We start from the raw sequence: 26,107 nt of genomic DNA, 5'->3' as shown, positions 1-26,107 counted from the left end.
AGTCCTGATAATTATAAAGAATTTCACAGACATTTAGCTAAGCCATCTATAGTCTAGTGCAGTAGATATTTACATCTACCTCCTTTTAAATAAGTTGATGTCCCCAGTGTATATATGAAGGCGTGGAGAGTTTTAAAATATGTCGTCTGTTCAAAGCAGTTCTCCACCTGACATTTCGTGCTGCTATTTCATCTTGAAAATGCTACGTTCATGAAATAATTATGCCTTTGCACGTATTCCTCTCTTCCCTTGTGCTCTACTGGGTTTTTTGTTGTGCTAATCATTCTAAGAGATTTGTTGTTGGTTTCTTTTGATGATTGGCATGGATACTGCCAAGCACTTCTAGTTGTTGGGGTTTTTTTTCCAATGGAAAAATCTGACATAATCCATATCTCTTTTCCTGCTTACATGAGAAGTATGACTCAACTGCTGTTAAAAAATGAAGCAACATAGCTAATTAATCAGATGAGAAAATGAATAATAATACCCTTTTAATCTAATTTCCCTCCCTTTCTCCCTGCTCTCTTTAAAACAGAATTTACCGCTTCCTGCTGGTTCTAATACAATTGTGTCAGAATTAGATTTGCACAAGGATTTTAAAGCATGAAGGTTTTAAAACTGGGTTCATGGTACAGAAGTGCCTGTGCAGGATATCATAGCCATAAGGACACCCTGAAACCAGGGCTGAGAAGAAAGAAGGGAAGGTACAGAAGCTCTGTGGTTTTGCAGGAGCAACAGTAGGAGCTGTTTGTTGTTCCCAAAATCACTGACAAGTGTAATCTCTGCTGCTGGAGATATAGGATCACTTGGAAGTGGAATTTTTGGTAGTGCCGGTTCTGACAAATGCCCCCTTAAGAGTAGAGCTGTGATCGTGAGACACAATGGCAAGGTCATACCTTCCAGTGCTGACAATCGCTAGTGGTGACAGTTGCAAGGCTATTTTGGGAGTGCTTTTCTCTTTGTTTTCTGTGAACTCCTTTCTCTGTGTTCCCAGATTTAACCCTGATGCTGTTCAGCTGTCATCGGGCTTGCCTTTGTTCGTGGAGCCCTGCCTGGTTTGCAGCGTATGTTGACATCATATATGTACTCTTACTTTGCATTCAGTGGGTGATTGACTCCCTTCATCTCCCAGCTAATCTTGTTCCATATGTTTTAGACTTATGACAGGAGAACAGTAGAGAAGTAAGTCTTGTCATTTAATCCCTTTGACTGTGACCTATGTGTTGTGACAGCATGACTTAACTGGCCTGCTAATTCTTAAAGCCCAGTGTATTAACAGTTAATGTTGCTGCTGGTATCAATGTCATCCTCTGGATTGCAGTAACTCTTTAACCATTTCTAAAAGTCCTCAAAAAGCTCTAGTTGCACTAATCATATAGCATAAGGTTGTAGTAAAGAAAACCATCTCAAGCCTCATGTTAAGGAGCAACCTGGTAAATCGTAGCTCTTGGAGGTTTCTCATGTGACTGCTGGTAAGTCATTGAGGATGGGATTCATCTCATCCTGTTGTAAATGGGTTTATGCTGGTCTGTAGGCAGTGGGAAACGACAGGTACTGTGAGGGTAATACATCCCACCTAGCTTAGACAGGCAACACCCTCTGGGTACATCTGTTTCTTTACACTTTGAAAATGTGGATGAAATAAATCTTGTGCAAGGCAAGGTGTGGAAACATATGGCTGGGCCAGGAGGGACACTGGCAACCTGGACTTAAACCTACTTAAGCTGTTGTGGGGGTCTCAGGTTGAATTCAAGACTGCATTTGCATGCACATAGAGAAAGTTCTGCTCTTAGTTTAGTTTAGTTTAGTCACTGCAGTAACTCTCTGGTTCTTCATTAAGCCCAAAGAAAACCTTTTAATCAGTTTGAGTGTGATGTGGATCTGTCCAATCTTGTCAAAAACGGTCCCACTGGTAGTGCTAGGAAAGGGTGTGCTTGGTTTTTATGAACAAAACCCACTTTTGTCGCCCCATATCTAATGCAGAATCTTTTGTAGCTCATGGGTGGTGCAGCCTCTGCAACCCAAATGAGTCTAGGTCAGGTTTCTAGCATGAGAACATCATTTGGGAGGAGAAAACTAGAGGCTTGGGCAAATAAAGCATCTGAGCAATGGAGGTGAATCAGTTCTGGATCAGAATGGCTGCAGACACATGACACATCTGTGTATACTAGTCCTTCCCCACCATTGTAAAGTTCCCTAGATTTACAAAGAATAAATATGAGTGTCTGTGTTTGTATATATGTAGATATATGCACACGCATACATATCATACACATGCACATCCACAGCCTGGAAAGCTGGTGAGAATTCACTGTAGACCCTGCCTTGAGCAGGAGGCATTAGACTATAAGTCTCCTGAGGACCCTTCCAACTGCAGTGATTCAATGGTATGTATGTTGCTGTTCGTTACCTGACTGGCACTGAGAGCTGGGTGCTCTTTAAACAATTGCAGATGGTCCCTGCTCTGAGGATCTCATTGTCTAAAATATTAACTGTTTCACCATAGGGTGGTATGGCAGAATCTCAGAGTTGTTTGTTAATACTTTGACTTAAGAGTTACAGAAATTGGGATCAGTGATGGAACAGAGGGAGACAAACCATGTCAGGGGAGGTCTGGATGTATAAAGAGCTTTGAAGATGGTATCAACACTTGATTTCCGGACTGGAGGAGAAGCTGGTAAAAGAATTAGTAATGGGGGTTTCATGAGCAATCTGATTTTACAGCAGCATTTTGCACAGGCCAAAAGGTACCATATTCCTGGGAGGCTCAAGAGATGAATACTAGAGTAATTAAGAAGAGGTGAAGCATGGCCTCTACTGGCCTGACGTCTCTAATACTCGATTAAAAAAGCTGGCATGTGTCCAACTAGCTAGTTTACGTGTTGTATTTAGGTGTGACAAGTGGAGCTGCCAAATATGATTTCTATGTGGGAACCATGAGGATTGCTACCCGAGAATCCGACACGGTAGGATTACAAGGTTTTCACTCTTCTGCACAGAGGAGTCACCAAGACAGGGTTCTGTCACAAGACTGATGTATTCATAGTAGAAACATGTAACACAGAAGCCAAGCATGTAGCCCTTTCTTCTTTTCCCTTCTTGCATCTTTCCTCTGCCTTGAGAAAATGCATAGGTTCTCTCTCTTAAATCCTGACCAACCAAGGGGGGAGCACCAGGGAATTAAATATAACGAAAATTAAAACCACAGCCTTTATTACAGGTTTCTTGGCTGACTTTGATTTCAAGCTCTTGTATGCACACTGCTGCTATTTTATTACATGATCATATGACACTGGGTGATGTGACATACTGTTTGTAAACTAAATATTTACTCAATGGGGCTGCATTTAGAAATGCAATATGCTCTCAGCCAAGTTCACCCTTGTTAGATGTGCTGTGGTACGCAGTGCTACCAAGTTGTGCGGGTAGATGGCAGCTGAAGTGCCTGTGCCCCTAAGGACCTGTAATGCTGAAATGTAAAGCTGAAATGCTGACAAGAGCTGTTCTGCCTGAAAACAGTTGCACTGAATGTTGTTCATGTATTTATGTTGAACTACCACAATACTGGGTAAGTTGTGGAGAAGACCGTTGCCTTAATGTGGGTGCCTGTGACAGCACTGCTGATGTGCAATTATTGCCACAGTTTCTCTGTTCTTCTGGGTTTGTAACCATCCGACTTTCTCCATGTAGAGGCAAAAAGGTGGGGGTTTTTTCTTCACTCAGCTGATCCTGAGCAATTTCTGAGGAATTTGTCAGGTGGTTTAGTTGCTCTCCTCCCTGCTGTCTTGTATATAGTGGGAATGTAACACCAGTCATAGGCTGGGGGTTTGCAAAATGTCATGCACCTCCTAGAAATTAAGCAGTATTATGCTGTTTACACCATGTTAGAGCTCGATTCTTGGTCCTCTGAACCCTTCAGTTTCATCCCATCTGGCTCCTGTTACTCCCTGATCTTCCTATCTCTGTCCTGTGGGGGATGCCCAGGAGATATGCAAACCAAAAACCTTGGCAGGCAGTTGGAGCTGTTGTGTTGCTGATACTCATCAGAAATTGGACGATGCTTGTGTGTTCTGTATGCTCTGAGGAAGGAGCAAACACTAACAATACTATTATAATAATGAGGTTTCATTAAAGATAAAGATCAGATTTTGTCTGGTTGTTGAACAAGCCTTGCCAGACGAGCAGAGTTTTGAGAGTTGTTCTGAAACGTTTCCTGGTGTCCCCTGTTTTGTTATTGTAATGTAAACTTCATGCTTGAAAGAAGAATGCCTTGGCAATAGCTACTGGCAAAAAAAAAAAATAAATGCAGTGAGTGTCCCTGGCTGTAAAGGACTACACCTGTTATCTAAGAGGGGGAAGCTAATATGCCATATCTGCAAATTTTAGAAACTGAGCACTTCCTCCCTATGGAAAAACTGCTAAATGCTGGTCCCCTGCCAGGAGCTGAAGGAACACCATGAGCTGTGGATGGAGACTTGCCCAGTGATGCCTGGGATTTAAATCATATGAGCCAACTTTCTTTGAACGGTTAGTGGGTAATTCTGGGCACTGGATGCAGTTTGCATCAAAGACTGCTAAAACTGTAATACATTAGTGCCGTTCCAGAAGCACTTGGAGCTAACCAGCTGCCAAGAAAAATACAAGGATGGCAAGAGATTAGCCTGCTGAAGATCTCTGATTAGAGGGAAAGATAGTCACTGCATACTCCCACCCTATCGCATCGCCTTGAAGGTTGTGTTATATCTTTTACAGAGAAAGAAGATAAAGAAGGAATTAAAAATTTAGAGACAAAAATGCTGCACTCTGTAGTTAACCTTGCTTTTAGCCTCTTCTGCACATGTAACCAAGCAGCTGAGGGTTAGCAGTGCCTAAAATTGAAAGAACTAAGCCTATCTGTATATGTATTTTTCTCTATGCAAAGCAAATTTCAAGGGCAATTTAGGAGAGGGAGTATTTCCTCACATTAAATAAGTACCCACTGAAAAGGTAATGTTACTTCTCAACCAACTTTTTTTGACTTTCTTTCCTCCCTTTGGGGGTTGGAGGGGCAGGTGTCTGCTTTGTAATATTACTGTCCAATGTAAGTTATTCTTACAATGTTCCCAAGGAACACTGTATCAAATAAAAGAGGAGAACTTTGCATAGCGGTAGATCCTCTCGGGTTACTAAACTTATCCACTCTCCTAAATTTAAGGTTGGAGGATTAATAGTACTTAAAGGAGGACACATCTACCCCTTTTACTTCCTCTTTGTCCTCTTCTTCCTCCAGTAACCTCAGGTAACCCATTTTGCTTAGCCAGAAGATGAACTTTACCCTCTGAAACTCAGTGAATGTGTTTTTCTTATGTGGTGTTTCACAGTGCTTAATTTTGGCAGATAGGCACAATAAAATATACAGCAGAGATTTTCTGGAGGGGTATCAGCAGTCGAGGCTCTCAAAAATTTTAGGTGGGCAAGCATGTGCCCTGATACTTCTAAACATTAAGAATTTCTGTTCTTTAATTTATAGCTTGGTAAAATGATGTCATGTATGAAACTATTAATACCGTTAATGTGTGTGCAAGTATGAATTCTGTGATAACATAAGTGTTAATCAGTTAATACTTTAAAAGTATACACAGAAATATATTGCAACCCCTAAAAGCTGCCATTTAATCTGGCACAATTTTTATAAGTTTTCTAAAGTTCTTAAAGTTTAAGACCTTTAGAAAGTACCAGTTTTACTCATTATCCCAATTGTTGGCCTCATAATTATTGCTCTAAGATGTGTTAAATATGTCATAGCATATTAAGATAAAAGCAGTGTATTCTTTTAGGGTGTCTGACTAAAAAATGATGCAAATAATCCTATGCCTGATAGTTTCTTACATGAGATAATGATGAGATTTTCAGAACTGAACAGGGGTTATTCAGTACCTCTGTTTGTCAAATGCCATTTTCTGAAACTCCTTCTCTACCTCACTTATTAAAATCTTGACCAATAGAATTAATATTATGTACTATTATAAAAATGCAAAATATCCTTGCATTTCGATATTTGAGGCAGGCAAGAAGTCATACCTGCCAATGTTAACGCAGCCTCAAGTCATTTAAAAAACTGTTCATGTTACTCAGCTCTGCTCATTTCTATTCTTATGTGTCACTAACTAATACCAAAATAAATATTTGTCAAGCAGCGTCACATTGCTTGATCACATAACTTGAACCGCTGTTTTTCATGATATGTAAATGCAGAAGGGTGGAGTAAGGGTTATTTTCTTAGATATTAAAGAATACTTTGCTGCTCCATTAAGGACTTAATACACCTTTGTGCTTGACTTTATCTTTCTGGCAAATGCAAACAGCAAGCATGAAATGCATGATGGTTCCCTTGGGGAAGCAAGTGAATGCCTGCTGTTGTCAGCACCCATGTAGCTTTGTCACTTTGTCATAATTTTATCTCTTCAGAAGCCAGGCGAGTCAAATTACTGCAGATTTCGGTGTAGGAACAGGTGGGGTTTGATCCCATTATCCCTTCTGTTTCTAGCATACATTCCATAGGAACCATGCAAGACGGGAACCAGCAGAACAACGAGGCCAATAACAGGCAGAAATTTAAAAGAAGGGGTGGGGGCCCCTCTTTTATGCCTCTAAACAGATATTTAATTTTAGAGTCCAGTATATCCAGTGGCTTGACCAGGAACTGGTGTTTTCTTTTGGCCGATTCCAAGTATGTGCAGATGTAGTGGGTGTATTGGGGTGGTTTAAATGATAAACAATGTAAATATAATTCTCTATCAAATACATACAAAGCTCACAATATAGAGACATTCTTGAGTCTAAATTTAGATTTACATTCAAACTGCAGGTAATATGCAAATACAGCACAGCACTAAGTATGCACAGGCGTGAAACAGCTACCTTGCTGCTTTGTCAGAGCCACACTGATAAAATTATTCTTTGAGGCTATAATTCTTTAGTCAGCCAGAAGTGATTGAGCTCAAAAGAAACCACTGTGTGGGTGAACTTGTCTTGGCTATTCTCAGAGCAATATGCTTTTAGATAAAGTCAGTTTTATTTAAAAAGTGATATGTAATAGTTGTGTTCCCAAGTCAAAATGTAAATAACTCATCAATAAGATGGCAAGTGTAATTTATTTGAGGTGTGTTGGGGGAAAACTTGAAGTATATCACAATAAATGTGGGTGGCAATAAAATACAGATTCGCTCTCAGTTTTGCAGGCTCAGAGACGAATTCCCCAAAAATTGCTCCTTGAATGGTAAAGGGATTAGTATGTTCCTCTGTGTATCCATGTCCACCTCTGTGTGCATTGCACATTTTACCTTCCTACTGCATTTGAATGCATTGTTATGGATGTAAGCCACTAACAGATTTGTTTGCATGGTTTGCAGGATTATGGAAATCAGGAGTGTATACCTTCTAGAATATGTCTTAAAATTAATCACGTGCATATTGGGCACACATTAGTTCCCCTGTACAGTAGGAATATTTGGCTTGTGTTTCCTGCTCTCATCACCTGCTGAGACTTAGAGGCTACATCTGCACTACTGCAGCAGGAGGCATAAGCTGCAGCAAGAAAAGTCCTGGTTAGATAGTAAGAAAAATTACCCACCAAGAGGATGGTGAAGCACTGGGACAGGGACCTAGACTAGCTGTGGAGTCTCCATCCTTGCAGACAGTAAAAACTGGCTGGAGCAGGCCCTGAGCAACCTGATCTAACATCAGGTTTAGCCCTGCTTTGAGCCAGGGGGTTGGACCAGATGATCTAAATAAATGAGGATGAAGGAACAAACCTTGCTCCTGAGGCTGGTGGGAGAACCTGGTTTGCATCTACTTTGCTCAGACCTAACCATGTCTTACCCTGTCATGCTTGGACCTGGCACTCCTCCGACCTCAGTGTGGTGCTCTTCAGTCCCCAATATTTTTTGTTTGGGTTATGGTTTTTTTCCTAGTTTTAGTGCCTGAAATAATCTAAGGGAAGTCCCCCAGAGCTGGGTTTACGGGATGAAGCTGTTTCGTGCCTGCGGGTGGGAGAGTGTTGATGGACTGGGGCAGGGTGGAGGGAGCCAACCCAGGGGCAGTCTCATCTGTTCCGGGTTTGGAGCAGTCCCTAAAGTAAACTATTTCTAGAATTACGCTTGTGCTTTTCTGGCAAAGAGATTAAACTAGTCTAAAACAGAACAAGGAAACACGCTAACACTTCAGCATAGGTGCAGTCTGGACTTGGGTGCTTGATTCCGCTCCCGGGGCATCCTTTCCTAGCACCATAGATGTACTCTGCATTTTCCAGCATTTGACAAGTAACTGTACTAGGAGTTAGTTTTCTGGAGCATGCTTCCTTAGAGGCAAGAGGTTTGAAAGCTTTTGCTTTTAAAGTTCACAAGTAGCCTTTTGCACGGCTACTTGTGAAACAAGCAAATACAGGAGTAACTTGTGTTTGTGGGGTAAAAGGCTAGTTTGGGATTTGCACTTGCAGTAGAAATAACAAGTGTTGGATGTCCTGGTGTAGGGCATGCCTCTCCTTTGAAATAAGCCATGCAACACAGACGAATGTGTTAGATAATACAGGATTGTCTCCTGGACCGGGGGCTAGAGAGTGGGGTGTTGGTTAAAGACAATTTCCTCATTTTCATTACTTGCTAGGGTAGGAATGGATAGTCAGTGTTGCTCATTTTAGAAGAATGATTATCCAGAAGTCATCTGACTGCCGTAACTGATAGATGTGCCCACATCAAGCTATATAAAAGAATCGAGTACTGTGATTTTGGAGGAATTTCAACCAAGCTGATTCCCTCTTTAGTAATGAGGACCTAGGTTTCTGCCTGTAGATGGACACGCTGTAAAAGCCAGTCCTTTTGCCTCCCAGTCATGCTTGGTGCTTCTCAGCTGAGGCACATGCATTTGGACATATGTATTAAATTGCCAGCTCATCCTTAAATAGCAGCCTCCAGTGAACTGTAAATGCAATGCAGAACGTGCTGTAGCCAGGAATTTGAGGAAGGAGGAATTCCACCCACCAGAAGCGCTGAGACTTGAAAATCTAGCTAGGTTTTCTTCTGACAACTTCAAAGCTAGCAGGTCTCTCTAAATACAGGCTCTGGAATTCATACAGCAGCTAATAAAAGGTTGTCGTTCTATTCAATAGCTCACAGGGTCTGTAGAGCTAACAGGGAAAGTTGTACTTTGTTATACTCAGGAAAATTAATAAATACTGCTGAATAAAGAAGTTATTCACTTCTGTCAAATTCTGCTTTTGCTGTGATTACGTCTGTAAAAGGGCAACATCCAGTATACAGATGGTCTGCTTTAGTCAGGCTTCTTGAGCTCATGCTTTCCCTGCTCATCGCTACCACTAGTGATATCTCATTTCATTCATTGTTATGACATTATTTCATTGAAATTTTGAGGGAACAATGTAATCTAAATAAATACATAGCTTGCCTTGCTTAGAGGAATTTGATGCCATACCTAAAACTAATACAGATATATCATTTTACAGTGTGTCCCCGCTCCAGGGAGATAACAGTGTGGGAGAGAGGCAGGAAACAGATCAATTGGTGAGAAGTGAGGCTTGAGCAAATGTAGAGGTTGTCCACCTGGGAACTCTCTGAGTTACAATTAATTTTTGAAAGTCCTGAAATTAATTTATTTTAGTTCCCAACCTCATGCTACCTTAAGTTTTAAGGTGTGCTAGCTCTTGGTGTGGGAATCTCAGCCCAGGAATTACCTGCTGCCAATAAACTGCAAATTGAGGTTGTACACTTGATTTAACACCAACACTTTTTTTTTTTCTTTCCCTTCCTTTTTCTCTTCAATCCTTCCCTCCCCTGAATGTCCTCCCTCCCCTTCTCCCTCAGGCCTGTATAGATGAGAACCTGGACATGGTGAAGTTCCTTGTAGAAAATGGAGCCAATGTGAACCAGCAAGATAACGAGGGCTGGACCCCTCTTCATGCAGTGGCATCGTGTGGCTATCTGAACATAGCAGAGTGAGTGAGTTTCAGGCTGTTCTGGGTATTTATAACACTTTCCACATCTTCCTCTTCGGAGCAGGTACACAGGCAATTGATGCTCTGAGACTTATACAGTGTCTTGGGAAGCAATGCTGAAAATAGATGCATTTCTCCTGTTACTGAATTCTTAATTTGTGGGGATTAAGGTGGAGCCTGCAACTGGTTGCCTTTTGCTGATCCTATTACAGTGACTTATGATTCATTAGATACTTTAGCTGAAATGCCAAGCAAAAGGGAAACACGACGGCTGACAGGCAGGCACACTAATAGAAACTTGTAATGAAGCACAGCTCTGCTGCTGCTGACTGTCTTTGCTGTGCGCTTCCATCAGCAGGGAGCCCATGCAGAATTTTAAGTGTTACCTAAGAGCAATTTGGGATTTTGTTCCTCTAACTGAAAAGAACTCTGTCTCTGTACAAAATGTATGTTAGTGTAATTACACGCATATAGCTATTCTGGTGTAAACCCCAGATGGTGGATACCATCAAAAGAATTCAAAGAGAGACTGCACCAGCGCTTACCCTTGTTCTGAGGCTTTGCAAAGCGACTGTTTTCTTACCATAGACAGGCCTATGTGAGCAGTGCTGCAGTTGTGTGGAGACTTTTGAGAGAGAAATGCAATGTTCTGGGCTCTGGAGTCACCAATATACCAACAGCATTGTTTCGTTTTCTTCACATTCAGATCTTCTGTTTCTGTTTCTTGCATACTGTCTCACAAAAGATGGACAAGTAGATAAAAGTAACTGCTTGTTACTTAACTTACTTAGAATTAGAGCGTTGTCTCATTGTATTTTTTTGTTTTGCTTACAACACAAGATATTGGGCTCAGTTTGGACATAACCAGGTGAAATTCTGTGGCCTGCCATAGAGAGATTAGATAATCCAGTGAGTACAAACATGAAATACATATGAAAGAAAAGACAGTAAGTATAACTGAGAGTTTTGTCCAGTAGATGTTTATAGCAAAGCAGTAACCAGCTATAAGTGACACCCAACAAAGACTTGACTCTTCTTGGCACAGTTTCTGATTCCAGGGTTTGAAATAGCATTCTGCAGCTGATCTGAGCGTTCACTATGCTCACAAAGGACTAATAGTCTGTTTGTCCCAGAGAAGATACTGATACCAGACTACTTGTGCACCAACATGTTGTTCTGAGACTTTGAGTTGCTCAAATATATGACCTGGAGTGCTAGAATAACTGGAACCAAAGAACAGGCAAACATAAATAGTAGTTTCCCAAGTGAAATAATTTTTCTGAGATAAAAGCTGCATTATAGGTTAGAAGAATAAGGGAAAACAATAGTATTTTTCAAGATAGTCCTCTACAATATATTCTAACAACAACAAAAAAATCTTTTGTGGCTCATTTATTTCTGTGTGTTGTACTCCTCCTGGAACAATTCTTAGCTTTTTGGACGATCCTTTATCAGTTTGGTTTTTCTTCTTCCCAAATACTAGTTCTTCAAATGAAAGATATTATTATTTTTTTACCAGTCATTTAGTCTACCACAGCTACCAAAAAGTTACCAAAATTTGAATACTGATAACTATTTCTCAAAGGCATTGAAAATAGATTTTAAAACAAAACCAAGAAAAAAATATCTTCTCCTACCTCACCCTCCTATATCTGTGTGTTTAAACAGATACTTTTTTACTTCCCCGAATTTTACTGGTTACAAGATGGGTAAGCTGAAAAAGACATTAGTTGTTCTGGAATGAACTTCTGGTATAGTTATAAAAAGACAAATTAAAAAATTTATGATGGCTTGGCTTATCTTTTTTTAATTACTTTAAAAAAAAAAAAAGCATAATCTATCAGGTTAGTGCAAGAACTAGGGGTATTTGAATAACTATAGAGAAACAAAAACTATGAGCTATGGACTGGGGACCTTGCATTTAATAATGAACTTTTTTAGTCTAGAAATTTGATAAGAATAAGATACTCATTTGGTAATTGAACTTGAATGAGAAAGCCAAATATTTTGTTCTGCTACTTGGTTTACTGTATAAGTTGCACTGAAACCTGCACACAAGGTCTAATACGTTGGTATGGGTCTCATTCACGTAGGTACTTAATTAGTCATGGAGCCAATGTGGCTGCTGTGAACAGTGAAGGTGAAGTCCCGTCTGACATCGCAGAGGAAGCAGCCATGAAGGACCTGCTTCTGGAACAAGTAAAGAAACAAGGTAAATTGGTAGTGGGATTGAATATGTGAGAGTTAGACCTCTAAGAGTTTCTATAAGAAAATTCTGTTGGCTTACTGTCTATAGGTGAAGAGATCTGAAATCTGGCCCAAGAGGCAGCTGACAAATTTCGCTTTGGTAGCAGAACAGTGGAACAGATGCAGAAGGTTTGTGGTGTGCAGTCTCTGTCCTTAATAGGATTCTTCAAAACAAGACACCACAGTACTGAAAGCTGATGCATTAGATCTGTTTGCTTTTAAAGTGAGATTTAATTCTGACCTCTGGTATCAATGAAAGGTCTTGTTTCACTAAGACTTGATAATACAGAGGTGAGATTTACAGCCCTGCCAAGAGCAGGGACTAGGAAATGATTATGCCTGGCCTGGAGTGACCTGCTTTATCCTGATGCTTCCGTAGACTTCTGCAGCCTGTCTGCTCTGCCATTTCCCCTTTCTCATCAGGTATGCCTGTCTGAGGGGCTGCTCTCTGTGCTGTCCCTGCAAAAACATCACTGGTAGAAGAAACGTCGGACAGTGTAACTTGTATTATAATTAAGAAATGCTTCATCAGTGTAAAATTTTCTTTATACTGATGAAATTAATCTGTGAGTGGTTAGGTGTCTGTACACATGTGTAAGAAGTTTAAACCCTATCTATGAAGTTCATCAAGAATGTTTTTGAAGGATGCATTTATCTATGGGGGAAGTGATGAACTGAGGCAAATTGAGCTGATACAGACCGAACTATCCACATTGGATATGTATGGACTGCGTATTTAGCCTTGAGAAGAGAAGGTTGACAGTGGGATCTATTTGTTGTACTGCACTATCTTGAGGGAGGCTATAGAGACAATGGAGCCAGACTCTTCTCAGAGCTGCACAGTGACAGGATGAGAGGAAAAAGTCATAGGGTTGAACAAGGGATGTTCTGAGGAAAAGTGTTTCCCAGGAAAGTGCTGGAACAGGGACCCAAGGAACTTGTGGAATCTCCATCACTGGAGGGAGTCAAAACTCAGCTGCATTCAGCTCTGAGCGAATTGTTCTGGGTTTGAAGTTACCCTCCTTTGAGCAGGGATTTGGGCTAGAGACCCCCAGAGATTCTTTCCAGTCTAGATTATTTTATGACTGCAGGTTGATCTTGGGGTTGTTTGCATGCTGGATTGAATCCAGTCCTCTCCAACAGATATATTCTGCTTGACGCATGGTGGTTACTTTTATTTTTTAAGCTATTTTCAGGTATAGTTAGGAAGAGATCAGTCCCTTGCTACTTTGTGAACTGTGTTACTGTTCCACTGGTGAGTTTGTAGCTGTCCATCTGAGAACTAGTTGTTATTTCTGTTACTGTTCCTCTTGGAAGATTGATGCAGGATCATGTTCCTTCTGGTAAATAGAAGCTTTTCACTTTCTACTCTAGTATTTTTGACAAGGTTGTTCTTATTTTGTTCCTCTTTTCCCTCCACTTTGAAATAAGCTTAAATAGCCCTTCTCCCTTAAATTTAATCTACTCACATATTTAAAAAGAATTGTGTTGGCAGTCAACGTTTGTTTTACTGGGCTGTCCAAACCATGCCCTGTAAGATTTCAACCATGTTATTAGTGTGTACAGTTCTTGATACCTACTTTAAAGAGAGACAAGTTACAGTGATAGAAAGAAAGGATCTTATCTTTCTGGGCATCTAGGGAAGCCTGACTGCTAGAAGATACAGGCATGGTTTGGACAGCCCAGTAAAACAAATGCTGACTGTAGACACAATTCTTCATGTAATTCTGCCTGAACTGCAGATATTTTGCCTGACACTTCTTGGGATTCTGCTTGGCTTTTTCATTGCTTCACCACATTAGCGGCATCCTGCTAAGATGCCCTGAAACAACCATCTGTCTCCACTGAGAAGCTTCCCATTGACACAGTTTAAAAGGATCATAATTGCTGGAGTAAATGTGTTATAAACTTTAAATAAGTGTCCATCCAGCTCTGTAGCCTGTCTTCAATGGCAGCTAAAAGCAGCTGCCTGGTGCAAACTATAACAACAGGACAAGCATGTATGATTCCTTTCCCAAACATTTTACCAGCCTCCAGGCACTGTACCTCAAGGAATTCCTGAGCCAGATGGGCTTTCTGTGTGCTTATGAATCCCCCGTGGCTTTCTGTTTCATGAACTTGTGCAGTCCTTCTTGGGAACATAATATATAGCATTATGTTTAATGACTACAGATTTCTCTAATCCTTATTCTGAAGCCAGTTGTATTTCTAATCTTTGCAGCATCCTGTGGTAGTGGCTTTCACAGTTCAGACCCTGACTTAAGTGTTTTCTGTTGTTCTGTATTGAACCTAATGCCCCATAATTTAATTGGGAATCATGTCATTCTTATACTGAAAGATCTAATCCATAGGGACAGTTGCTCTTCAACATCCTTCTTGGTTTTTGAGATTTGTCATCTTCTCCTTCATATTTTTTCCTGAGTCAGTGAGCTCTAGTCTGATTAATCTTGTATGGAGCTATATTGTACTTCTGATTGATACATCATCCTTACAGGACCTCATTGTAATGAAAACTCCACTTACAAAAACAAGTTAAAGATAGTTTTGCTTCTTGTTGGTTTAGTGACAATTGACACAGCCCATCAGCTAAACCCACCTGGCCTCTCCACATCATAGCAACCATTTCCTAGGGTGGGAAACTTCTCCCTCTTGTTATCAGAAAGCCCCATAGTCCACGTCTCCATTATACCAGATGTATTGATGGACTTACGTGATCTGACTTCATCTAAAGCAGATCTCTTAAGCCATCAGGTTAGGTTTTGGTTTGGTTTTTTTTTTTTTTTTTTTGCTTTCTATCCCCAAAATAATTTAGAATTGTGTTTTGTCAGAATCTAGTGGTTTGCTGCTCAGTGGAATTAACTAAATATTTCTTTTGGTGTGCCTGGCACGAATGCCTCTGGTGCAGCACAGAGATCTCTGTACGTGCAGCTTGCAAATCATACTGAATTTTAAGTGACCATACAGTTGGGGTTGTGCTGCTCTTGCAGATGGCATCTTAGGATCATCTCTTCAGATCTGCACTGTAGATTATACTCACACTGTTGTTTAATTCAGTTTGTAAGGCTGTTGTTCATGACTTGGTTATTTCAGTCTAGGACACTGCATATTTAGAGCACAATCCTTCCACCCATAGTTGGTTCACAGTTGAGCTAGTAGTTAGTTGGGCTGGTTTGCAACCAGTAGTTCAACTTTCAGATTTTTTTTTTTTTAAGTCAGACAGCTTTGAAGTCTTTGTCAGTGATGCAGTAGTTCTCCCAACTCCTAGTAAATGCTTTTGCTGATTTTTGTGCAAGATTACAAAAAGGTTACTAATATTGTATAGCAAATGAAACATAGGGTAAGTTTAACATGTTCATGAGAGCTTTCACTTGATATTATCTTCTTCTGTGCTTCACCTTCTTAGGTGTAGACCTAGACCTGGCGAGAAAAGAAGAGGAGCAGCAAATGCTACAGGATGCCCGACAGTGGCTGAACAGTGGGAGAATTGAAGATGTAAAGCAGCCTCGAACAGGTGCCACAGCTCTTCATGTTGCTGCAGCAAAGGGCTATTCTGAAGTCATGAGGTAGGAGCTCTTTCCCAGGGCTGATGCATTGATTTAAGACTGGTTTTTGTAAGAAACACATCTAGCTTTATAGTTGAGAGAAATCTGTTTCATACTGAGATTTTCAGGCTGCTGTTTGTCAAAAGGCTCTGTAGATTTATGTGCCCAACCATAGTGGTTCACCTAGAAATATTTAGGGACTGGAAGATTCCCTTTCATACCTCTAGGCCTTTAAAGTGATGAAAGGTTTTCAGAGACTGAGACATAAATTAGAAGGTTTAATTTTCACTATTAGAGTAATAGTTTTAGGACTAGCAAGTAAAACAGTATTAGAGGATAAAAGTACAATTTCAGCCTACAAAGTGACAATGCATGCTGTATGACAATCACAAACACCCCAACACTTTACGTGACCAGTTTAGTGGAAAAATGCAGTGTCCAGCCCTGTCTCACTGCCCCCTGCCCCTTGATGCTACTGCTCCTGCAGCCGTCAGGAGTGACAGAGGGATTCCAACACATAGCAGTTCTGCTTCTACCACTCTGGTACTAACGAGCTTATTAAGAAAATGAACTTGCCCAATGTAGTGTTTCCTGGCAATGAAGCATGACTATTTTTACAGGTAAGGTCAAATTAATGTTTCCAACAGTAAAGCTTTCTTCTCTACTCTTTACGTATGGGTGGAGCATAAACATCAGCAAGGTTATTCTACTACCTAGGTTAAAATGCCTTCTGAAAGTTCATCCGTCTTGATCCTTAATTTCATAGTTTTAAGTGGCATGACTTGATGTGTAAGAGCTGTTTCTTGTCAAGCTCTAGTAATTTTGTTATTCTCCATGTTTCCTGTTAGTATTCATTCATGAGAGCTTGTGATTGAGTTATAAGCTGTCTATGCCTGTACCGTGCCCAAGAACAGTAATCTAACACAGCTTATGTGGAATAGAAATGTAATATCTCCTCAGTTTGAGGTGTTGGTCCCATGGACTTTCAGTGGAAGGTTGTATATCCAGTTCTCCTCAATGAAGGCTTTATTCACTGTTTGCGGGGTGACTTAGTTCTGGACAGCTACTCCTTGGCATTAATTGTTGTAATGATAAACAGATCTCACAGAAAGCTGACATTATTTCACTCTTGTGTATTTTATGGTCACCCTGTAAGTTCAAATACAAAGCTTCAGTGACTTAAACCAAAGGGGCTGAAAGCCAGGAGGTAGCTAACTCTCAAATGAGATGTGGAATTTGTCTGTGACCTTGAGTGTCTTAGCAGCTATGTTCCTCCCTTTTGCCAGCTGGAAAATCAACATAAAGTCAGCACCTAATTTAAAATTTCTTTCACAGAGAAACACACTGCTGCTATGGTATGACTGTGTTTTTATTTAGCACAGTAACGCATCGGTGTAAAGCTGCAAGAGTTTCAAAACTGTAGGTGCTATTCAGGGGTTGTGCTGGATTTCCCTTGTGCTGCAGGAAGGTGGCTCTGGATGGTGGGATTTCCCATGATGGAAATTTTCAGTAGCAGTTTTACCAGACTTGCAGAATTCCCCTGGGATGCTCTTCAATATTTAAGCAACTTGGATAATAGTCAGTTTTGATACATGAGCTGCTCAGTGCTTTCATCTGATCACTGGAGTACCAGTGTGCATGTGTCTCTCTGAAGCTTCAGACTACAATTGACTCTCTTCTGTTGTTTTGTCTTTAAATATTCAAGCTCCAGATGCTATGAAACACTAGTGCTCTGGTCTGATTGAGGAGGGAGTGGGTGGAAAGTGCACAGCAGTAAATGTAATGCGAGGGTGTTCCAAGGCAGGTTCACTTGGGTAAGACTTGCTTTAACTGTGCAAGGATTAGTCTGCAAAAATGCATATTGGTTCGTTTAACCCAAATGTGGGTTATTTAACTTGCAAATTTCACATCTGTCAATCACAGTAATGTCACTGCTTCTTACCTGGCAGTCCTGCTGGCATCGTCTCCTTATGGACCGTTCCTACTGTGTGGCCTTGTTCTCTGGTAGAGCCAAGACTGAGCTCCAGTTACCAAATGTCCTTTTCCTGCCAGGTGCTGTGCTTGACTCCTTGTTATGGAGATGGCAGTCTGCAGAGATGTTGTTTGTTTGCTTAGTGCCCAAGCGAGTCTGGTGTCTCTCATCCATTGGAGCAGGAGTTCAGACTGGGTGACCGATGCCAGAACATTAAGGTGTTCTCCCAGTTTAGGACATGCTGAAAGGGAACCTTACCAATTAGACACATTCCAGCAGGTTTTACAGCAAAGTCACTTTTTGTTTACTGCCCTGTTCTGTTACAGTTACAAGCACAACAAGTGGGATGTTGCTTAGGTGAATGAACAAGTTAAGAGACTACCAGCTTATTGTGGACCATGCTGCCTACTCTGTGGCTCGTGGTGTTAACTATTCTGTGTCAAGAAGTCATTCTCAGGTGGGCAGAAATCAATACTGCTTCTTTTCTCAGGCTCTTGATCCAGGCTGGGTTTAATTTGAATGTCCAGGATAATGACGGCTGGACTCCGCTCCATGCTGCTGCGCACTGGGGAGTGAAGGAAGCTTGTTCTATCCTGGCTGAGGCACTGTGTGATATGGACATCAGGAACAAGCTGGTTAGTATGCACAGATGTTGGCACAACTTATGCAATGTATTTTATAGCCAGATGAATATCAACTTTATTGCCTACCACTTGATCCAACGCCATGACAAAGTTACACGGTGAGCAGTTCTCCTAGTGTGTGCACTGGAGTGTTTAGAAGTGTCAGAAAATAAAGAATCTTGACTGCAGGAAGGCAGAAAAATTTCAAGTATTACTGGAAAAGATCATGATTCAACTTTAGGACCAAGATTGTAAGAAAGGATAGGGGCTAATCTATGTCTTCCTGTTTTAGTATAATCCTGACAAACTAAACAACAACAAAAAAGACAGTCTTGGAGTGCAAAATAATATGCTAATATTGAGGTGTAATGCACTGAAAACTAGTGAACCCTTGAGAAACTGGCAGCTTTAAATCCTTCCTGTTCTACTATATTGGTCATAAAAAGGGAAATTGAAAAATTAACTCAGATTCATGAGAAATTAGTAAAGAAAAATAGGATGGAAGAAAAACAAAAGAAAAGGAGAAAAAAAATTCCTCTTCCATCCAAATAGTTAGAAGTTTTTCCTTGAAGAGCCCGTGGATTTTCAAGAGCTGACGTGTGCTTGTCCAGGGTTGTTCTTTGTGTTCCCCTCCATGCTGCGATGTCCAGGCAGTGTCTGTGAACCACTTCCTGCTGGAGCGGATTCAGTTGTGCCGTGGCTGCTTCTGGGGGAGGAAATGAGGTTGTAGTACTTGGAACAGCACTAGGGAATGAAAGCAGGCAAGATAATTTGATAAGAGAAATGTGGCACTGTATGGTTTGAGTGCATCTGTCTGTACTGGAAACCCATGTAAAAGAAATGGCTCTATGAGAAGGAGCCATTTTAGCATGGTGAGGTTTTGGCGTCAAAGTACAGGGAATCTTTTTTGCTTTACGTGCTATTAGGTGCTTTTCCAAAGTGTTCAGAATGTGTGGGTTTTGTATTGTGCTAAGCTTGAAAAGAAACAGACACAGTTGTATTTGCTGCATTACCTGCTCTGTCCAGTCAAGGATTGTTACCTTGCTAGGTCAAATAGCCAAGGCAACCTGTATTTATTTGATCCCTAGCCATCAGGTTTCATTATGTGTTGTTAATTAAATGGTTATTATAGCTTTAGTTATGGTGAAAATGTAACTGATTTCTGTTTTGTGGCCCAAAGTAATTTTTCTGTTTTATTTTGTAAATGGCTATGGATGTGGAAATGGCTCCCAATTTTTTTGGCCTGCTGATGATTGGCAGTCTTTCAGGAGGTTCAAATACACGATGATACAGTAGAACGGGTTGATCACATTCCTTCTCAGTACAAGAGTGTACTTTTTGGAAACCTGGAAACTCAAATATGTTAGTCCTGACTGTTAGATTTGAGCAGCAGTAATCAGGGAACTGCACTTCCATGATTAAGGTTGCTCTGATCATGGATTGAGTCATAAAAGTACCATCACTGTCACATGGCTTTTCCTACTCTGGAGTGAAACAGAGTATGTTACTCAGCATTTGGGGAAGGAGGATGTGGAGCATAATTCACTTTTGTTCTTCATTGGTAAATAGTGCTTTTTTTAATATTAACACCATGCCATATCGGATATCCTCTTGTCTTCTCTTATTGCATCAGGGCCAGACACCATTCGACGTGGCTGATGAGGGACTAGTTGAGCATTTAGAAATGCTGCAGAAGAAACAGTCTGTGGTGAGTTTCTGGCAGATCATTTTCCACCTCTCCAATTACCTTTTCACACACAGGTGTTCTCTAAGACATATGGTGTCAACAGACGCAGGAAGCTGAGGCCCAGCTATTTTTTTTGTTAGTCATTTGGAATCTTTAATTACACCAATATTTTTAATAGCTAGAAATCTAGAAAACTGGATGACTGCATCAAGAAGGTCAGTAGTATGCTGACATGCAGAATTATATAAACTGGTAAGGAATGTATAGTTCATCTTTGGAATTGTTATTATTCTGCAGTTGCTTTTCTTAGCTGGCAAGCTCTCTAGCATCAAACTGCTCTTTTCTTAATGAGTGATTACCGAAGTCAACTTTGTGTTTGCATCTAAGGAAATATGCTGTCAGTGTTGAGAAAGAGATCTGTTACCATGTCTGCCTTTCTTACAACAGGGAGACTTTTGATTGAGTGAGAAGAAATTACAAACTTAGGGAATTCTGGACTAAAAGAATTGGTGATTTCAAAACCATATTAAATTGCCATTTCATAGTGCAATGGAGATATTGGAAGGAGTTATAGGCAGAAAGCTGGGATAAAAAAAGAAAGCAAAAATATATCTTGATCAAAGTAAAGCCTGTCATCAAGCCAGAAAGTTGTTTTTGGATTGCATTTTATTGTATTTCATCTGGTCTACTCAATTACCTCATTTGGGTGCTTCCAAAAACCAAACCAACCTTCTTTAAAAAAAATAAAAATTGGTAAGTATCATTTAAAACGTTGGATTCAGAAACGGACATAATGAGAACACTGCTGATAAAACCCAGTAAAGTATTTTGAGGAACTGACAAATGTGGGTGGTAGAACTCAAGCTCTGATCATAACGCAGCTGCTGTCATCCTTAAATAGCATCCTTAACATTCACAGAAACTTTTTAAAAATTAATCAGCTTCTCCCTAAATGAGGTGTTGATAAATACTATCAGTGTTGTATTTTGGATTTCCTCCTATCTCACTACACCAGGATTCTGCAGATAATTCCACTCCTCACTCCTCAGAAGAAAAAGAAAAGGAAAAGCAAAACAACAACAAGAATTTTTCTGGATGGGTGCTAGCCCATTTTTAGGCTTGATTCACAGGGGCTAGCAACCCCCCTTGTTCTCTATATAGTAGCACTATATAAAGGCCTTCATTTATTAAATTAGTGTAGCAAACTATAGTAGAACTGGGAAGAAGAGAAGAATCCAGATTTTATCACAGGTTTGGGTTTTTTTTTTAAGTGGATATGATTTTTTTTAATAGAAATGCTATTTTATCATGTGTGTTTATCATGTGCCATTTTTATCACTTAAATAGAAAAGTTATATTTGTTAAGGATGAAATAGGCAGTACCATGACATTCCTCTAAGTACATTATTTCACTTTCAAAATGGCTCTCAAATCGGTGGGGTTTTTTAAATCTAAAGCTTGTAGAGGAACAATATGCTGTCCTTGCTAAAAAGTTTGCTGCTGTTATTGGAGAGAAGAGGGGATTTTGTGTGTTGGAAGCAATTCATTTAATTTAGGTTTGGATTTTTTTCCCCAGTCTCTGAATTACCTGTGAATGGAGCAGGCTGTTTCCTGCACTTCCTTTTGCTGTGCTCCAGCAGTTTGTTCTATTTAACAACATGCTGTATCCCAAGTTTTGGCTCTTTGCTGGACTCCATGTAGCTTTTCCCACATTGAGAATTTGCAGAGCTTTTTCTTCTTATGCCTGGTGTCAGCTCCTATTAAAAGAGAAAGAATAACTAGGCTAGACATGACACAAAAGAGAAAACCCTTAAAAGTGAGCCTGTAATTGCCATCCCTTTTTCTACCTCAGCTGTGTCTGTGCTTCTAGAAGGTACTGAAACAATTTTTTGGTTACTCTTTTGTCCATCAGTGGTGACAAAATTAATATTGCTGCTTGCTGGGCAAAATATTTCAGTTGCTGCAGTGATCACAGGTATTCTTGTGCAATGACTTAATGCTGGCATTTGAGAGATTTAAGACGTGACCTATCCTCACGGGAGATCCATCGGTTACCTGTAAAGGGCATACTTGAATGCTTTTCTCTGAGAGCAAGTAAATAATAGGTACAAAGCCAGCACATTTTTAACTGAATCTAGCCTGATTTCATGGGCATACAAACACATGTGGACAGACCTCCAGCGCTGTGTCTACATGGGCAGATGCAGGGCAGTGCTGTGGAAGTCAGGATTTGACACTGGGTCTCAGCAGGGACTGCTGCAAACGTGTCTGAAGGTTTTATTAAATTGCAGCTTGAGTCTAAGGACGTGCTGGGTGTGTAGCTGTGCCCTTACGGAGCTCTAGTGCAAGACATCCAGTGCTCTTGCAGATGTGCATCTGTTGAATTGGCTTGTTAAACAAATCCACAGTATTTTTTGTCTAATGAGGTTGGGATGGCCTTATGCTGTGGTAATTATTGGATTGTGCTTTGGTGGCTTGTTAAGATGTGTCTTTTCATTCTTTCTCCAATCTTCTTGGACTTTTTGACAGTTGCGAAGTGAGAAGGAGACGAGGAATAAGCTAATTGAAGCTGACATGAATGGCAAGCCTCAAAGCGGACTCTTCACCAAGTATGTCTCTTTCTTCTTTGTTGAAAAGAAGCTGCACAGAGAGTGATGGGAGACCAGCTTCACCTGTTAGCAGTCAGCTGGCCTCAGCTGTTTTAAAAAAAGTTCACTGCTGTTCATGTTCATTTCATGGTTTCTTTTAAATTTGAGCTCTCTCAAATACAATTTTAGCTGTTTCTTGACATACTCACTGAATGGTAGAACAAGCAGTTGGGCTGGTGCTTGGTCCCCCTTCCTCTGCTCTTGCTGAGTAGCAATTTGATCTTTGGGCTGAGAACTGCACCTTTGCAGCTGCACAGGGCCATACAGCCGAGCTGATGGGTTGTGTTGCACTAGGAAAAGAGAAACCACATTTTTCTGGAATGAGAAATACTTGCAAATTTAGGAAATGTGAGAGTGGCATTGGAATCCGTGGCAAATGGGCAGTGCTGGAAGTGCTGGGATGTTGAGTCTGTAGATGGATTTTGTCCTTTTGCTCGTTCTATATGTAGCAAATCATGTTTATGTGTTCCTGAGAAGTAGAACTCAGAAATAATTTGCTCACCTGGTAGTCGTTAAAATTTCTATACCTTGCAGCAAAGAGAAGATTCTTTATGAGGAAGACACGCTGAAGTCCATGGAAATGGAGGAAGAGAACAAGGACTCTAGCAGTTCTAGTTCTGAAGAAGAGGAAGAAGCTGAAGAAGATGAAGTTTCAGAATCAGATGCTGAAAAGGAGTCAGGTAAGACTTAGTACAGTCTTAGATTTAATAATTAGCCTAGCAATATTAGGGGATCAGTTTGAAAACTGCTTTTTTTTTTTTTTTTTGCGTAGTTGTTAAAGACATCCTGAAAATCTTACTTCCAGTGTATATGTATAGAATATGGAGAACTCTGTAGCTAGTATACTAAAAAAGCTGATCTAAATGCTCTAAATGTAGCATAATTTAAAAAAAAAAAAAAGTTGCGGATAGTATTTTAATTTCTACTTCCAGTTCACTTGAATTTAAGATAACACGTTGTTCATAGGTTGTTCTTAAACAGTAGTTACTTTCTTGTTGGCCAGTTTCAAGATGAATATTTCAGTTACTGCAAGATGGTAGAAAAGCAATTGAATGTGTAGGAAGGTAATAGCCTGTTGTATTTGGATCAGAGAAATGAAATGAGGGGCTGAAGCTGTTTGCTGTAATTATAGAGTTGAGGAACTTTTTTCTGACTGTGATGTATAATAATTGCAAAACGTAGTGGAAAATAAGGATTAAGTACATCGAGTCATGTTAGCCTTTATGTTGTAGCATATTGCTAACATCCTGCTCCCCTTCTTTTTCCATAATTTCTGTGGCTTCCTTAATTAGTTTAAACAGCATGTATGCACAGTACAGAAAGTTTAAATAAAGATACTTAATTTTATAGTAAGCCAAGACTTAATTGTACTTAATATTTCTGCAAACAGAGATGGTTCTTGGACTATGATGTGTTTAATGTTTAAACTACTTTTAACATCAGCTTACTTGGCCTATATCCCAATATACTAATAAATAAGTCCTTGCAGAGAAGTGTAGTTTACAGTTTTGTCCTGCTTCTTGTGCCAGTAAAATTGTCACCTGTGTTCTAATTGTATCAGTTATGATGTTTATCACAGTATGAGAGGTGTTGAGAATCCTGGCTGGTCTTTGCAGAGCTGGTAGTTAAAAAAGCTATTTGGGTATGACAGTAACACGGTGAAATAATCTTCTGGCTTTTAAATAAAGCAAATGTAGTGGAGAAGTCAGTGGAAGAAGCAGACATGCAGTAGAAGTCACATTTATTTGCTCCATAAATCAGGGTTTTACTAGAGAGTAGCCCTGTATAGCTACATGCCAATTCTTGTAAACATGGTAGGAACTTGACCAAAACACCTCTAACATATGTATAGGTATAAGAATTGGAGCTATGTGGTGTTTAACTGATTCAGGGACAGCATAAGATCCTTCAGCAATGAAAATGCTACAGCACTCAGCATTAAATTTTGTGTAAAGCCAGAACAGGTCTTTTTATTGAGTTAAATCACTGAGCAAAGCGCATTATACTAATCTATTTCAAACCACTAAAGCTAAATCAAATTGAAGACAAGAAACATTCAAGTAATGATTATTAAGCATCAGGCTTTAGGCTTTGTTACCTGTGCTCTCCTCTCCTAGAGAGATTATTGTCTCCTTTGAGAAATTTCAATCAGAACTGAAACCCTACCTTGTAAACTTCTCAAATATCTAATAAAATGAACATGAACTTGTCCAGCTGGATGTAGACCTAGTTGTCACATATGTGAATGGGGTGCACGTTTTTGGTGATCTTTTAAAAACAAGATTCATGAGTTAACAACATCAGCCCACATAGGAGGACTCCAAAGATAAGTAGGGATGAAAATAGCTTTTCATAGAACATTGTAAGTGTCACAGTATTATTAGTTTCAAAGACAGTCTTAAGAACAATTATGCTTTATTATCTGCTAGACATTTTAAATGCTTGGATGGATTACAGGAGACATGTTTTTGAAAACATGGAAATTATTTCCTTATTCCTCTTCATTTTCTTCTGAGATTTAATATTCACATAGCTTTGTAATTCTGAGCAGAGAGATGATGACTGTTGTTCTAAAGTGTTCAAAGTCCAGATGAAGAAAAAAAAGCCAAAATATTGTTATGAGTGATCTTTTTAAACCAAAAAAATTTAACTCCTTTGGTAACTGAGCAATAAGGCAGAGCAAAGTAGAAGATGGCAGTATAATACAGAAGTTTATTTTGAGGTATGTTTTGAAGGGTCTCAGGTTGCGATAAATTTGTTGAATTTGCAGAGACTGTGGGAGGAGAAGAATTTTGAAGAGGTGAGCAGTGAAATTGCTGGAGTGCTTCAGAGAGTACCATGTTTCTTACAATCTGTAAGAAATTTGTGTTCTTCAAACAAAGGAAGCTAAGTGCATTAATGCCATTTTATTCATCTTGAGGACAATTAACAGTTTGGCATTTGGTTGTATATAAAAAAGATCAGTATAAAATTCTATGGTCATTATCTGTGCTGGTAACTATTACAATACGTAATTATTGTGAATTAAAGCAGGCCAGGGAGGCTTTCAATGGTTTGTGTTGTTTGTTTTTTTTTTTTAAACAAACAAACAAACAAAACCAACCCTGAACCCCAAAAACTTTACAAAAAATTATATTTATGTCAAATTAGAGAGCTAAATTTTTAGTTTCACCAAATTTGTTTTGGGGAGATTGAACTAATCCTTTCTGGTTTCTCTTGATTGGAATTCATAATGTTTATTGCTGAAGTTTTAGTAAAATAAAATGTGGGATTCTCCCCTAAAGACAACGATGCCTATGATCATGCAGTGTCTCATGCTGCTGGTACAAGGTACTTTTGCCTGTCCTTCTTCTGCAATTGACTCCTTTCGGTCACATTGCTCACAGTTAGAGTTCTTTCC

General features: G+C 39.8%; 2 protein-coding genes across 6 annotated transcripts in view; one reads left to right on the top strand and one right to left on the bottom strand.

The window, feature by feature from the left end:
- The window catches only part of CSRP1 (cysteine and glycine rich protein 1), a 256,472-nt gene that overhangs the window by 43,859 nt on the left and 186,506 nt on the right, over window positions 1-26,107 (bottom strand). The window lies entirely within an intron of this gene.
- Window positions 1-26,107, top strand: part of PPP1R12B (protein phosphatase 1 regulatory subunit 12B) — a 124,945-nt gene that overhangs the window by 22,435 nt on the left and 76,403 nt on the right. For all 5 annotated transcript variants that reach the window (XM_052814967.1, XM_052814966.1, XM_052814964.1 and 2 more), the window contains exons 2-8: window positions 9,858-9,988; window positions 12,082-12,200; window positions 15,639-15,798; window positions 18,240-18,384; window positions 20,006-20,080; window positions 22,589-22,668; window positions 23,242-23,387. In XM_052814967.1, the coding sequence (XP_052670927.1) occupies window positions 9,858-9,988; window positions 12,082-12,200; window positions 15,639-15,798; window positions 18,240-18,384; window positions 20,006-20,080; window positions 22,589-22,668; window positions 23,242-23,387 (856 nt within the window). The remainder of the gene's footprint in view (window positions 1-9,857; window positions 9,989-12,081; window positions 12,201-15,638; window positions 15,799-18,239; window positions 18,385-20,005; window positions 20,081-22,588; window positions 22,669-23,241; window positions 23,388-26,107) is intronic.

Source organism: Harpia harpyja, chromosome 19, assembly GCF_026419915.1.
Source record: "Harpia harpyja isolate bHarHar1 chromosome 19, bHarHar1 primary haplotype, whole genome shotgun sequence".
Taxonomy (NCBI): Eukaryota; Metazoa; Chordata; class Aves; order Accipitriformes; family Accipitridae; genus Harpia; species Harpia harpyja.
The sequence above is the reverse complement of the archived record's forward strand: the minus strand, read 5'-3'. Positions and strand labels throughout refer to the sequence as shown.